The sequence below is a fragment of the Argentina anserina genome, chromosome 1 (assembly GCF_933775445.1).
Source record: "Argentina anserina chromosome 1, drPotAnse1.1, whole genome shotgun sequence".
Classification (NCBI taxonomy): domain Eukaryota; kingdom Viridiplantae; phylum Streptophyta; class Magnoliopsida; order Rosales; family Rosaceae; genus Argentina; species Argentina anserina.
In genome coordinates this window covers 15579589-15595731 of record NC_065872.1, presented here as the reverse complement: position 1 = coordinate 15595731, position 16143 = coordinate 15579589, and the positions used below count along the sequence as shown (strand labels likewise).

The following is a 16143-nucleotide window of genomic DNA, read 5'->3' as shown; positions in this document are numbered from 1 at the left end:
AAATGAAAACTTGTTTAACAAAAGAGAAGGAAAATATCACTTCACTAAAGATTCATAATTGATTTCAATTACAAAATAGTATGTATGATAACACCACCCTCGAATGCTAACCTATAAACTAAACCACTACAAGAACTTGCTATAAATGAGTAGACAAGCAAACTCAAACTCACAAAATATTGTACAAAGGCTAAAAGATACAAACTTTTCCCCATCACTGCAATGGCGTTGACAAGGATTGCGTCCAAAGTCTCTTAATCTGGCAGTTCCTCCCACTTGTCAAATTTGATGACACATAACCTCTTCTAGACCCAAATACACAAACATGTCAGCTAAATCACAAAAATGCAAACAATCTATTTAAAACCAAAATATTAGAGCAAAATAGCAGACGTATACCTCGTTAAACATGTCAGCAAATATGAACTAATTACGAAAAACACTAATGCATTTGGTTTGTCTAGCACTCTTACTCATTTCCATCTATTCAGTTGTCTTTCTCCCAACTTCACTAGCATCAAGCCCTGACGATTTTGGAGGAGGCGGTTTGGCACATGCCCTCATGACAGCCTCATTCTGCAAGTGTCATTACTAGAAAGTTCAATAGAATAGTTATGTGTATAAGGAGGAACATGAAAGCTAACAACAAATTGTATCTCTTTCTACCAGTACACTTCCTTAGCTAGCTAACACAATTTCTCATTTTGTCAAAACAAAAAAGTACCTATCAAGTCGTTAATATTTGACGCATTAATGCACAATTGCTGTGAAATAAACATATGAAAAATATCAAGTAATGTAATCAATTTGAAGCAAATCAAGTAAGGAGGTTCTTAATTTGTAAACCCTAATCAGAGAGATTGAGAGGTGAACCTGCCAAACACAGAGGACACACTTCTATATAAGATAACTCAATTAAACTAATAAATCTTACCAGTTGAACCACTTCCATATGTAGCACCAAAACCAGATCCAGCTTTCATCCCCTGAGACATGTTAAATCAAGAACAAGAGCATGCCTTCCGGAACACAAACACAAGAGCTCAGTATGCACCAGGGACTAGACTCATGTATATATAGTGGCCAACTGGCCAATAAACTTGTTTAATGCTCATCCCACATAGAGTCCTAAACTGAGGAATGTTTATCAAAACAGAAGATTTAAGCTTATCTTATAATTAACAGGTTGTAATCTGATGAGTTTCCTAGTTCACCATGAGATATACATCTCGGATGACAACATGCAATAGGATTTATACAAATGCATTCTGATATGTACTTTAATTACAATCAATTGATATTTACTGAAGTGTTTAGATAATGCTAAGTCCATATTATTTCTAACAGGTACTTAATGTGTTCTATTATTTCTAGGAATCCTTAAGAATTTAAGATTAGACCTGAGCCAATAATCTTTCTTAAACATTTCCAACTCCACATTGATATATAATGACACTATTTCATGACCAACAGACAATGATCATGGACATCAAAAGCATTAAGCTGTAACTGTTCTATTGAAAATTGCGCTAACAGAATCCTTGTAATTGCCTACAGTTCATAGAAATTGAAACTGAGATAACTCGGTCACCCTGTAATAACTCAATCACCTAAGAACAGAAACTGAGAACCGTTCAGGTTATCCCTAGATTCAACTCACTAGATTCATTCTTATATGGGCTTCTTATGTTTTACTCCAAAATACCAGCAATATTTAAGCTTGACATTAACACTTCACTCTACTAATGAACACAATGTCAGCTCAATAAATCGAAAAACAATCAAGCAACTGAAAAAGCAAATCTCGGATCTTTCCCCCCAACAGAAAAAAATCAAAACCCACATTACATTGGCCAGCTCTGGCAAATGCACATTATACACACTCATCAATCAGTCTTTAACATATATCTCGATTCACATTGTCCAAAAAAAAACACAAGTAATCCTAACATTTCGTATCAAAAACTCAACATTATACATACAGGAACAGACAATGTACCTCCTTGCGAAACGAGTTGTCCATGAAGAACAACAAGGTGTTGCAGTTTTCGACACTGATGGCGTCGTTGTAAGCGTTAATGTGGTGCGAACAGGGCACAATCATATTCTTCACCAACGAGCCTTGGTTCGGTTTGAGCCCGCCGAAATCACAAACAAGCAAGACTGCATTTCTAACACTATCAAGCACTTTATACCAATGTTTTTAAAAAGCGAATGCGTACCCCAAAGCGTTTTCTTAAGAGCCTTGAGCCTTAGAACTTAAGACGCATAAGGCGTAAGCCTTATGTTATAAAAAATTAGTAGTTAAATATGTAAATATATAATTATACACATATAAAAAGAACAAATATACATAAGAACTTACTAATTTATTTCATTTAGATATAATGAAATTCATAATCCAAACGTTTTAGATAGTTTTCCTCAAATTAAACACATTATATAAATAAATATAAAAATATACGTAAAAATATTATTTTATAAGGCGTAGTAAAATGCATAAAAAACGTAACAGAAGACGTAAAAGGCGAGCATCGGTGTCCAGACCGAAAAACAGAGGCGTTATTTAAATAACTTTAAATTTTTAAGTCTCTAGTGAGCCTTGCGAGTTTTTTAAAACATTGCTTTATACAAAGCGTTAGGATCAGAGGCCATGATCACATGGTCGAGTCCATTGTTCCTCTTCCAGTACTCCTGCTCCTCCAGCCACTCCATTGGCGCCACCTGGTTCTCCCCGTCGCTGTACGCCGCCGGCTTCCTCGATCCAGCGGCCTGACGGTTCGCGTTGACGATCAAGCTCAGGGAGGAGAAGAACAGGTCCGCGTCATCCGGATCCAAAACCCTAACCACCGGCGACCCGACCCAGTCGGATTCGGCTTCAATAGGTACTTGAACGACGAGACGTCGTCGGAGGGGCGGCCGCCGCGGGCGAGCGAGTGCTGCTCGATGATCCCGTAGGTGAAGCAGGTGGGAGGACGTAGAGGCGGCGGAGGAGGAGGAGAAGGACGAGGAGGGGTGGAGATTGAGGTCGGCATTGCGGGATGGTGGAGAGAAGAGAGCTCTGGTTTAGATTCATGTTTCGACCAAATTTCTAATCTTATTAGATTTGAAAATGTTCTACTGAGGGGTTTGGTGAAGTAAACGGCTGTAGAGATTTACGGCACTCGTACACGGCGTGCAGTGCAGCACGTCGTAAATTTTTAAACAAAATTGCATGATTAACGACGCGCATTAAAAGCACGCCGTAAATGATCCTCTTTCACAGCGTGCATAATAGACGTTGTAAAAACTAAGTTTTCTTGTAGTGGTCCCAAGTTGCCTTGAAGTACAAGGCATTCGCAAATATGAAATTCGTGGCACTACAGACTGAGCCGGGAGGAAGAATCTCAGGGATGAGGCCTTTGGTCTCTTTACTAACCCATGAGTTCACTTGGATTCTCACTTTTTCTGGATCGGTTTTGAAATCGACATCGTTCAGAGCAGCCTTGTAAGAATCCAAAGCAACTCGCTTGTAAGATTCCTCCAGAGGCATAGACTCATCAACCCAGAGACCGTTTGTGAAGTTCAAACGTGGTCCACCTCTGCTAGGAGAGTCGGCCAGAACTGAAGTAACTAGATTGTAGGCGAGGGAGTTGAGATCCTCGATGGACTCGCAGTTAAGAAAAGAAACGAACTGAGGATTTCTTGTCCGCGCCGGGCGGCTATCAAACTCAGGACGATGTGGATGGATAGTGGGGAGAATATCATGTTCTTGTCCTTGAATTGAGATTCATCAAGGAGTTGCTTTGTTAGCTTCAGTGCGACATTGGTTTGGCTGCTGATGGGTTTTGGAGAGCTTTGAGAGCCTCGAAAGCTTCGAAAACCATTGTTGGTGGTTGTTCGATCTGTAATTTTTTTTCTTGGTTTGAAGAAGATTTTTCGATCTGTACGTCAAGGTGGAAGCAGAAGAAGAGCGTAGAGGCCGTCCCGTTTATATAATTATATATAAAGAATTATCTAGCTTGAACGAAAGAATCCCAATTGATTATTAGGATTGATCATATAATGAATTTCGTAATCAGTTATTAGTTACCAAAGATAAGCCTAGAATGGTGGATCCGTTTGCTGATAGATTTTCTTCCTTCTCCGGATTCCAATTATCGGCGGAGGTTACGGCAATCGGTATTTATGCAAGGAAAACAAGTTCAAGGTTTTAATTTTGGTACAGTATATGACTGATTTTGTATACCCTATCGATGTATACATACTTGAATGTTTTCAGTATTGCATGCACATCCCTCTATCAACTTTCTTCTACAAAATAAAAATCCCTCTGTCAACTTCAGAACACGATTCGAATGTCACCTCCTTACTTCTTCTTTTTTTTAGGGGAATGTCACCCCCATACTTTGTTTCGCTTTTACATGCTTATAAGAAGAAAATACTGAGACCATTACCAAAAAAAAAAAGAACAAAAGGCTGTGAATGAATGAAGTATGTGTGATCGATCACCAGGTTTTGAACAACTGCAACAACGATTATGGAGAATTGGAGATCGAGATCGACCAGCACAATCTTGAAGTTGTTAACGTACCTGTTATACGATGAAGGTCCTTGAATCACCAATTAAATAAGAGACATATCAATGTATCATTAAAGCAAGACCCCGAATGGTACAGTTTAGGGTTTTGCTCACTCCAGATCAAATCGAATGGCAGGAAACGCAAACTGCAGGTTAATCTCCCATATTTTGGGTATGAATATTGCACTAAGGGAAGAGCTTGATTTCCACCGCAACCTCTTCGTCTCAAAAGCTAGATTGAGGTCTTGCTGAAGGAAATAGGAATTCGAAGCCACCTTCCCCACGGCCAAATTGAGCCACGCTGGTAAAAGATGGTGGGGAAACGTAACCTAGTAATTATCCATAATGCCCAGATGATTACCTAGCTAATGTTTACAATGTACTTGAGTAGTTGAGTATAACATAATCCAGCAATTAGGTACGGTGTAGGGGATATTATAGAGGAATTGAACTATATTAGGTCTTTACTGTTACTATATGATTATAACATGGAAAAATAATTACATAAGACGACCATGCGTGAACACCTTGTGAAAAAATCAATGACCATGCATGCTACGTAAGTTGAAGAAGAACAAAGTTCACTATTGCATGCACGTTGTTAGGTGCAAAATTATTCTACTGCATGTTTTTAATTTCCAGTGCAAAATTCTGAGTTTATCACATTTTACTTGGCATGCATGGATTAATTTTTATGTATATGTTGTACATACAGCCTCTTTCGAAATGCACTTCCTGCAGAGAACCAAATACACATCGATTGAACCATGTATATATGTATATTATGTATATATTGACATTTAGCTAGATTACATTTGTGTAGAATAATACAAGTCGGGAATACAAACAAAAAGAGAGAGAGAGGAAACGAAATCATCTGTGTTTACTTTATATTAGTCGTTCTTCTTACTCTACCAGTGCGCAACTGAATCGATTTGATCTTGTGGCTGTAACTGTTTTTGAATTGAGCCGGGAGAGAAATGCAGGGAAAATGCCGGATCATGATGATGAGTAATGAAAGAAGTCGGTTGAGACATGAGACTCGTCGAAGAATATACACTATACGAATTAGGTATACTTTGTTGCTCTTGTTCTTGCTGTACTACATGTTGCTGTTGTTTCTGTTGCTGCAGCCTTTGCTCCAGTCTTTGTTGCTTAGGAACATTTAGCTTCTCATCTTCAAGCTCTCGATATTTTTGGAGGTACACTTTTAAAGGGTGTACATAATCCTCGAACCCTAGTGTTGTGATAGCCCATATGATGTCTTCGCCATTGATAGTCTTCCTCTTTTCCCTCTGACATTTATCGGAGGCCTCACCGGTGACAAAGCTAATGAACTCGGACACACATTCTTGGACAGTCTCTTTTGCATCTTTAGAAATTTTTCCATTTCCGGGAATCATTTTCTTCATAATGCGACCCACATTCGCAATGGGAAGAAACCTGTCTTGTTCTTTGTTGCTGTGGTGGTGATGGTTGTGATTGTTATTGTGATTATGATTGTGGTGTATATTAATGTTGGAGTTGCAGCTACTAGCAGGAGTGTTGTTGTTTAAACATGGGTTTTCAGGGCTTCCTCCATTTGGACCATTTAGCCTATTATTTCCATGGTTGTCATCTTCCATATCTCTTGTGGGATTAATTGCTGTGAGCTCTCTCAGCTTTTGGAGGATTTTGATTGGTATTTGTATAGGCTAAAATAAAATTGGAAATAAAACAGCTTAAAAATAGGCAGGTGAAGAGGGGAAAGCTAAAACAAGGCACCAAATAAGTCCCTGGGACTCGCTCTCTCACAGGGTTAGGTAACTAACTGTCATCACCTAATCTTAAGCAATCTTTGTCCAAAATAACAATCACCCTGATGCGTTTTGATCGAGTAAAAGTTTACTTAGAATTGGAACTAGCTAATATGCAACATAGTTACTAAGTAATTCTTTATTCGAGTAGAGTTACTAAGTAATTCTTGTTGGTCGATAAGATGAGATCGGTGGAAAAAGATTTCCAAAAGAGTCATTCGTTACTCTTAGCAAGAGTGAAATCTGGTGACTACAATTTCATACATAGAATATGTTCACTGCTGACTAATTTTCGAATCAACAATACTTTTTTTGAGCCTGAGTCATGTACTTGAGTTGGAAATGAGAAATAGGCAACCATGAAAAAGAATTTGTGAGTATGGTAAGTTTTACTTGCTGCACCTATACATTGAATGAAAGTAGCAAAAGAGGAAGAGTGTTTTCACAATGGGAGAATCCCACGACTCAACTTCAATCAATAGGTAATCAGGTATTGCAATAGCAAGAACGTGTTCATTGTTTAAACGACAACTAGTGATGTAATATTACAGTGGGATATACCAACATCAACCTGTAGATGATGAGGGTAAACCAAATTGATACAAAAAAATTAATAAACACTGCAAGACCCTAGCTAAATGATAGAGGCTAATATAAAGTACAATTACCACGAATCTGTATCAGCAACTGAAACAAAAAGAATGTGTTATCAATCCCCTTGGAGCATGCTTAAGCAATGGCGTACTTGACTGTCACCGACTCTTTAGGCCGCCACATGGACTTCTGGACACATAGCAAACCCTCCTTGTCCTTGGAATAGGTCATGCGAACCTCCCACTGCATAGACTTTAACATGCTCTCCAGCTCACTGATAGTCTCGACATTGTCCCGAACAATAAGTTGTCCCTCTGGTCGAAGGATTCGATCTACCTCTGCAACTACAGCGACTAATTTGCACCTGCCACTCATAACCACATTGCAAAATTAGACAATATAAAAAACTGGCACATTCAGTGCTTGTTAACCTGCTAAGAATATGATAAATTAAATTACATGCACACCTCTTCTTGAGCAGCGAAAACAGATGGTCTGCGTGGAGAAGATCATAAGACCTAGGGTAGGTGCTGAATGATTCACACCAATCATGATACATGCCAAATAGACCTCGCTCATAAATTATGGGTAGGGTATCTGGAGAATCTATTGTGACTATATTCATGACCCAAAGTTTCAAATCTTTCAGAGCCGCAGCAAATCTGCAAGCACAACCAGAAGTCAGAACTAATAACATAAGATCTCGATACAATTAGCGTTTAATAGACACCTCTGACTCAATATCTCAATCACAAACTGTCATTGGCATGGCCAACAAAAGCAAAGATAGACACTCAGGTAGAATTTCCAAAAAACAGTTGGTTCAGTTGTCAATCGATCAAGAAAAATCCACAAAACAATGTAATGATGTTTCACAAGATAAATGCACTATGGAAGATAACTTTTTATCAAGGATACATATCGCTTACCCTCCGTAAACAGATCTCATGTCCATGACATTCCTAACAGATGACCAGTTAATGCCCATTCCAGTTAAATAAGACTTAGTCACCACGCGTTTCCAGTGCTCATTGTCTGCAGTGAAATCTTCAGGAGCTGGTTTTCCGTAAACTCCAGTCTGGGAACTTAACAACCAATAAGGTGCCTTGTCCAACCTCGCTGGCCATTGCTCAGGCCACTGGGATCCACGCTCTGATGCTTCTGTAGGAACTTTGTGCAAGCATGCTTGTAATGGTACTTTCCTGCACACAAGGAACAATTCATTTGTATCACAGGAGCAAGAGTACTCCAATTTCCAATTTTTAGATGAATCAGTGTTTTATTCTTTAAAATTTTCTATCCCAGAGTTAATGACCATCTCATTTGTAAGAGAAGTTTCACAGGCTCACAAAACTAATAATTTCAACAAGAAATATTCCTCGGCTACTACGCCAAATGTTTCTTTTCCAAATTTTTTCGGTTGGTAAGAATAAAATGAAGTAACAGAAATACAATGAATACCATGCTGCATTCGGATCATCGGACTTGTCACAAATAGGAGGGTCGTTTTGTGATCTTTGATCATAACACTCGTTGGTGGTAGGCTTTCTGTATATAGCTGCACCAATTCCATTAACTGAATCCTTATTAATTTTGACAAGTTCCCAACATATCTTCTGTGTCAGCTCCTTCATGGCTGCAGATGATTCCACAATTGACTTATCAGAATATATCAACCAACTCAGGTTCATAATTTCCAAATATCAAGTAATAAATTTTGTACCTTCCCATATTTCAACGTCATCATGTTTCTTCTGATATACTGGGGTAGCAGACCAAACAAAGAAACCACCAGGTCTCAACACACGATTCAGCTCTAATAGAAGCTTACCACCTGCAAATCATGCTTAGATGTCAGTTTCTAAAACAAAAGAATTGATCAAACAAACCTCCTAGACATCATTACCATGTCAAAAACGGCTGGCCCAACATTATAAAATTCCAAATATAGAAACTTAAGGTCTATCTGGTTTATTCTTCAAAAACAGTATTCCTTCTTTACATCATGTAATCATTACAAATAAAATACACATCAAAAGAATATTTTTAAGCTGGTTATAGCTTTCAACTCAGTAGTAGTAAAACACCCAAGTAAATCTATCGAATGCCCATTTCTTCTTAAAATGTTACTCTTTATAACCAAGAGTGCAAAACCAAATATTACTTTGTACCAGATTCAGAAAACTCTGCCGAGGCACCTAATTTCTCGTTGTGGAACTGCATGTTAAACAATAATCTAAGCCTGCATGACCTCAATCACTAGCCACCGCATTCTTAAAAAAGTAAACTGTACCTTCTATATGCCAGGGCACCCTGCAGCGGGCACAGTGGACAACATCAAAAACTCTGCTAGGATAAGGAAGTCTCAGTGTGCCCATCACAGCAGATATAGCAGGAATTCCTCTTTCAAGTGCAAACTGCACTTGAGCTTCATGCTCATCTTTTGGGGCAAAAGACATTGCTAGGACATCTCTGTCAAATTGAAATCCTCCAAAGCTTGCAACCCCACATCCAACATCCAATATGACACGAGTTTGTTTTCCCCATACAATATCAGGAACAGTCTGCAACATAAACATAGAGATAATTAAAACTCATTAACACTAGGAAGAAATCATATTAAACTGTCTTCTTGAAGGAACATCCCATCCAAAACTCAGAATCATCCATACTGTCAAACATAACATATATAAATAAAGGTTTATCTATAGCAAAATAAATAAATTATAATGTGCGGATGATGGTTCTTGCAAGTATGACCAAGTGGATTATTATCATCTATGAAGCATCTGGTACCTTGCCGAAACAGAACTGTGTTGGTAAACAAAAGTAATCCAGAATTAAACAGGAGAATCATAGTGATGTGCCATAAAGCTGCTGTTCGTTCCTAGGTTACAACTAGTTCTTAACCAAATTACTCTAGTTTGGGAAAGAATAATTTAATTTGCAGTCTATAATTTTATAAGAGAGTTCCTAATAATGCTTATATTAATATTATTACTGATGACTACCCCTGAAAAGTTGAACTACAAAACACATGAGATAGAGAGAGCATAGTCGTACAATTAAGAGGAGTGTGAAGAGGATCAAATGACTAAGGAAATTCACCTCTTGTATCCAATCTATATAATGAAGAGCGCCATGCTTGAATTGTGTACCACCACCGGGGAAAGTAAGGTATTCGCCAGTGACTTTGACCCAGTTCTGATGCCCCTTCACTTCAGCAAGTTTGGTATGGGGGACATTATAGTACCATATCTGCAAAATGCAACTCATCAGTTTATCTTAAAAAGGGAGAGAAATGGGGTATAGAGAGAGAGAGGGTGAAAATGCATTGTCAGTTGACTAAGTTAAGTACCTTTTCCCTGCTCGTTGGCCACTCAATTGGGCGTTTATATCCTTCTGGAAGGGGAAGAAGGCACGTGGGAGGATCCTCTGGACAGTGCCTCTCACGATGTTCATAATGCTTGGTACTTTGAAGGCTCCTAATTGCTTGTAAATTGTCGAGGCACGGGATGAAATCAGGCCCAGCAGTTGAGTTACAAAGTTTCCAGTTGTAACCAGTTTGCAGGGCAGACGAACGTTGAGCCTCCTTCTCGTTCTTTGACTCTGCCGATTGAGTCGACCATGACCCTTTTTGGACTGCAGTCTCGTTCAAAAGCTCCGACTGCGCAACAGAAGGAAATACCTCAGTTGAACTCTGATTTACAGTCTGCCCATTCTCTGTTTTCTCATTGTCTTGCTCCTTATCAGTTTTCTCCACTTTCTCCTCATTCTGAACATTTTCCTTCTCCCCATCCTTTGACTCATCAGAGTCGTCCGTTTTCTTCTCATTGTCGCCCTCCCCCGAATCATCCTTTTTCTCATTGTCACCGTCATTTTTCTTCTCCCCATCTTCTGAATTCGACTCATCCTTAGACTCTCCCTCCTCCGTCTTATTTCCTCCATCTTCAGTCTCCGTTTTCGACCCATCTTCGCTCTTCTCCTCACTCTTCTCCACATTCTTCTCCTCCTGCTTCTCCTCCACCTGATTACCACCCTCATTGCTATCTCCCTTCGTCGCGTCCTCCGGTAAATCACCGGGGTTATCCTCAAACTGCTTCCCATTCCCCTCATTGGTCTCAATTACCTGCTCCTTCACCTCACTCTTACTATTCTCCTGACCAACATCCACATTCTGCACCGGCACCACCGACGACGACGTCATCATCCAAACTCCCACCAAACACAAAGCCACAAACACCACAATGGTCACCGTCGAGCAGTAACTCGCCGCCGACCTCTTATTATCTACTCTACTATACTTCCCCGTCGCCATTTTCAAACCCAACGCCTCCAAAATTTAACCTTCAAAAAATCCACACCCACCTGTAAAAACCAAAAACACAAATCAATACACACAGTCACAAATCTGCAGATCCAACAACACCCTCTAAGATCTAACCAATACTCAGAAACCCAAAAACTGAACCGAATCTAAAGCAAGAAACTTTAACATGGGTTTCAATCAGAACACAATTTCGAGGCGAACCCAATATTAGAATGACGCAATAGAAGAACAGAAACACATCAAAAACTGAGAACAGATCTGTTCATGGGTTCGGTGAAATCCGACGTGAAAATGTAGAATCGTGAAGAAGGGTTTACGTACCTTATTGGATTCAGAAAATTGCAGAGGCAGATCTAATCCTGCATTGGAGAAAGAGAGCGACTTGATTTGATGATGGCTTTGGTTGCTGACAGCTTTGAAAAAGAAAGGGAAGATGATTATGGGGTTTATATAGGTAACAAAGAGAGAGAAAGAGATGGACTTTTTTACTGGATTTAAATTGTTTTTACTGCTTTTGATATCTATTATAGTTAAAAATCTCAGTTCCAAAACTTTTTATTTACTGCGAAGTTTTCCGGCGAGTTTCAGAAGCATTAGAGATTTTTACTTTCGGAGAGGAGAGGTGGTAAAAGACGCTCGCTGCTGTAAATCCGGCTAAATCAGCGTAGGAATTGGGAAGGGTATATTAGTCCTTTTGGTTTTGATTGATTAGACTTTCCTAGATCAATGGATTAAGAATTACGTTGAGTAAAACTCAAACTAATGACTTTAATTTATGAATATCACATGCATGAGATATAGTAATGATTTGACCTATAGATCTTGGATCCGATGTAGTTTTCAGCTCCTCCTTCTCGGAGGTTTCGGGTTCCCCCCTGCCTTGTGGAGAGGGTGGCGGGGCATTGAACCACCCATGTAACAGAAACGAAGCGGTTATTAAAGGATTGAGATCAAAATCAGTACTCGATTTGTCATGATGAAAAGATGGAATAAATACATTGATCTTAATCATACAAGGTTTGAAAAGCACTCCATTAAATCATTGCCCATTTGCATGTATGCATCAATATTGTCAAACCAAAACGGCTAATTTGAGCTAGTCAACATATGTAGCAACTTATTTAATATGGCCTGCAATTATGCACAAAGAAAACTAGGTGTCACACCCCAAATTTCGGTATAACAAAATTCAAGAATTCGATGACTTAAAAACTCTAAATCAAATTTAATATTTATATTTACATTCTTACACAACTCGAGCAGCAAATAAATGCTAAAGCTCAAAAGGAGCTCACTACAATAAAGTTCTCAAATTTATAAATTTCTACCCAACGCGACTCCAGAATCTCTTCCACTACAACCCTGAAGATCCTCACATATCTGCAAAACCCTACACCATTTATGCCTAAAGATCCCATTCGCCACTAAGGAGGGAACAAGATCAATTTCGCCACATAAGAGGATAAATAATCTTTTTTGCTACATAGGAGAAATCATAACAAATTCACATCATAGATCTCCTTCGCCACATAAGAGAGATCATAAACTAAACTACAACGTTGGTTACCAAACTAACGCATTTACCTAGTTCCACAACTATCAAAACATCATCGCTAGCACAAGACCATATAATTTCACGATATCATGATATAGTAATTCATTAGCAAAAACAATCTCCATCAAACAAATTCAAACAAGATCACATATCAACTTCCAAAATCACATCACCAATGTATATCATTAGCATAAATATGTATATAATTACCCACTTGGCTTACTAACAATAAATCTCAATTAAATGAGAAATTATATGATTTATTTTATAAAGAAAAACATTTAACTTACCCATAAACCGTTGACGATCAAGTTCATATGATTTTAAAAAACAAATACATATTTTCCTCAAATAATTTCTCATTAATTGGGCAACAAAGTAACATGACTCACAAAGATTTTACTCACCATTCAAAAGTCACAAGTATCACATATTCCACAATTCTACCACCATAATACACAAACATTACACAATATAACATAGTCATGTCTATATGTATTTTATTATTATCATTAAATACACATATATAAATAAACTATATTATATCAATAACATCATACATGCTCCGATATTATTCGCTTGCATTAACCACAGTCCATAATCATAAAGGCTTTTAAAATTATTTTCTCTTTAAAATATCGATTTATTTACTCATGAATCGTAAACGATCAAATTCATGTAATTTAAAACAAAACATATTTGTAGAAAATAATTTTATACGTTAATGACTTATGGACTAGGTTAACAACTAAATATAAACTTGTATCAAAATGAAAATTTATTTACCTTTTTGCTCCCGCTATGCCTTCAATATCATCAAGACAAGTACAAAGCTCCCAATTCAAATGCCTAAGTGAAACCATTTTATGTTAGTAAGCAACCAATACAAAAGTCACTACTAGCTACGTCACATAACCCTTAATATTGCCAAGAAGCAATCTCCCTTCATGACCTACCAAGGTCATTGGAGAACCATACTAACCTCTTATGACAACTACACCAAGATATCAAGCCCAACACTCCATAAGTCAAGTCAATGTAGTCATTCTCATAACAACATCAGCCAACACAATCAAAATAATCCCAAACATATATAAATTATAAATGGCCACGCTCGTATTGACGAGCCCGACATAATAGAGTAACCCATTACTCTAAACATGCCGCCCTAAACAACTGTGTGTGGGTCTCGCGCGCCGCTACCTAAAGATCCTCAAAACTTCACGACGTCAACATCAAAGTTATAAATCATAGCGAGCTAGACAAGTTTCATACCTGCACCCAAACCCTTTTTACCACTTTCAAAAATGCCCCAACATCGTTTTTGATTCGTAACTTTTACGTACGACATCTGTTTTATGCGTGTAACGTGTCTATGAACTCGTATCGTCTGACTCTACAATTTTTGTGAAGAAAGTTTTTAAGAAGAAGAAATTATTGAAAGGGGCAATATTAAGATGGAAATGTTTAAAAAAAAAAAACCCTAGTTTATCACTTGATTAAAAAAAAGTCCTAATTCGAAGGTGTGAATGATAAAAGGGTATATTTCTTTTTAACAAAATGATAAAAATGTGTTGTTTTGCATGTTTTTCATGACCATAATACCATTTAATTAAGATGAATGTATTAGCATCTCTCAGATGCAGAAGCCTCTCTCATTCATTTTGTTTTAATTCTCTCTCTATCTCTCACATACCTCTTATATATTTCTCTCTGATAGCACCATCACGATCCTCAATCGCATATTTACCTTCTCTGATTCCTCACCTCTTGTTAGATCCTTGCCATCTGACTCCCACCGCCACCGTTGTAGCTCTTTCCGCCGCTGCCGAGTCTTAAGATACGGAGAACGTCATCTCAGTCATCAACAAAATCCAAAGAGGTTGAACTTCTCTCGACGACAACGGGGAAGCCAGTGCATTACCAAATCTCTATTTCTTGGGGGTTTAGCAAGAGAGGCAACTGCCAAGTAGAATTTTCTTTTTGAATTGATTGAATTTGTATCCATGATTTTGATTAATTTAGGGTAGTGCGTTTAGAAGTGTGAATTATGTGGTTGTTTTTGTTGTGTGCTTATTTGTTTACAATTTCATTCAATTAGTCTGAAAGCTCCATTAGAGCATTGGCGTGGTTGATGAAGTAAGTCCCTTTGTGGAGATCAAGTTGTTCAACAAATTCACAAAATGCGGGTTTTTAGAAGATGCACGCAAGGTGTTCAACAAAATGCGCAATAGAGTGATTGAGATAGTTACCTAGTACTAATGAAGTTACTAATATGGTCACATAAATAGTTACCAAGACAATTACTCAATGCTAATATAGTTATCGGGACAGTAACTGAAGAAACTATATTAAACTACTTAAACTGGAGGTTATGAAGAAGATGGAGAATTGTGGTATCACAACCAATGGGGATAAAGGAGAGATCTATACATGTGGTCGATCGATCATGATATGGGCGTGTATGAAACACCAGAGGTGAGAGCGGTGGTGGAGCTTTTCGTGATGAACTGATGATGTGAGAGGGACAAGTTGTTGCTAGATCAGTTTATATTCACGAATATGTTGTAGGCGTGTGAGAACTGTGAGTTACTGAGACAGATACTCAATACCAACACAGTTACTTGATAGTTACACACATAATTACCAAGAAAGTTACCCAGTGTAAATACAGTTACTTAGACAGATACCCCAATACCAACAGAATTACTAATTTAATTACTAATACGGTCACATAAACAATTACCAAGATAGTTACTCAATGCCAATATAGTTACCAGAACATTTACTGATAAAACTATATTAAACAACTCAAATTGGAGGTTATGAAGAAGATGGAGAACTGTGGCATCACAACCAATGTTGATAAATGATAAATCTATACATGTGGTTGATCATAATATGAGTGTGAATGAGAAACTAGAGGAGAGAGTAGGTGGTGGAGCTTTTTGTGATAAACTGATGATGTGAGAGGGATAGACTGTTGCTAGACCGCTTTATGTTCCCGGAAGTGCTGCATGCGTGTGAGAATTGTTAGGAACCGAGACGGTTACTAAATACCAACACAGTTACCTAGTAGTTACGCATACAATTACCAAAAAAGTTACCCAGTGTCAATACAGTTACATAGTTACTAAGACAATTATTCAATATCAATATAGTTAGCGAGATAGTGAGAACTGTGGGATCACAACCAATGTGTATACTATACGTTTCTTGAAAACTTATTGCTCATGTATTGCTTAAGTAATTGTCAGTTGGTCAAAATGAGTTGTTAGCTAAGCAGTTAACTTTGTATGGTTATGGA

General features: G+C 38.0%; 3 protein-coding genes across 4 annotated transcripts in view; all 3 read right to left on the bottom strand.

The window, feature by feature from the left end:
- Positions 1 to 16143, bottom strand: part of LOC126790995 (protein CHROMATIN REMODELING 24-like) — a 179676-nt gene that overhangs the window by 138499 nt on the left and 25034 nt on the right. The gene's annotated exons all lie outside the window — the stretch shown is intronic.
- Positions 5473 to 6186, bottom strand: LOC126790978 (nuclear transcription factor Y subunit B-7). The gene has a single exon (XM_050517370.1). It carries the CDS (start codon positions 6184 to 6186, stop codon positions 5473 to 5475), a length of 714 nt encoding a protein of 237 aa, XP_050373327.1.
- LOC126790909 (probable methyltransferase PMT26) lies at positions 6833 to 11705 on the bottom strand. The gene is made up of 9 exons (XM_050517285.1): positions 11603 to 11705; positions 10310 to 11319; positions 10060 to 10209; positions 9245 to 9515; positions 8675 to 8785; positions 8413 to 8587; positions 7881 to 8153; positions 7419 to 7613; positions 6833 to 7315 (listed from the first exon to the last, which is right to left on the bottom strand). Exons 2-9 carry the CDS (start codon positions 11267 to 11269, stop codon positions 7087 to 7089), a joined length of 2364 nt encoding a protein of 787 aa, XP_050373242.1. The 5' UTR covers positions 11270 to 11319; positions 11603 to 11705; the 3' UTR covers positions 6833 to 7086.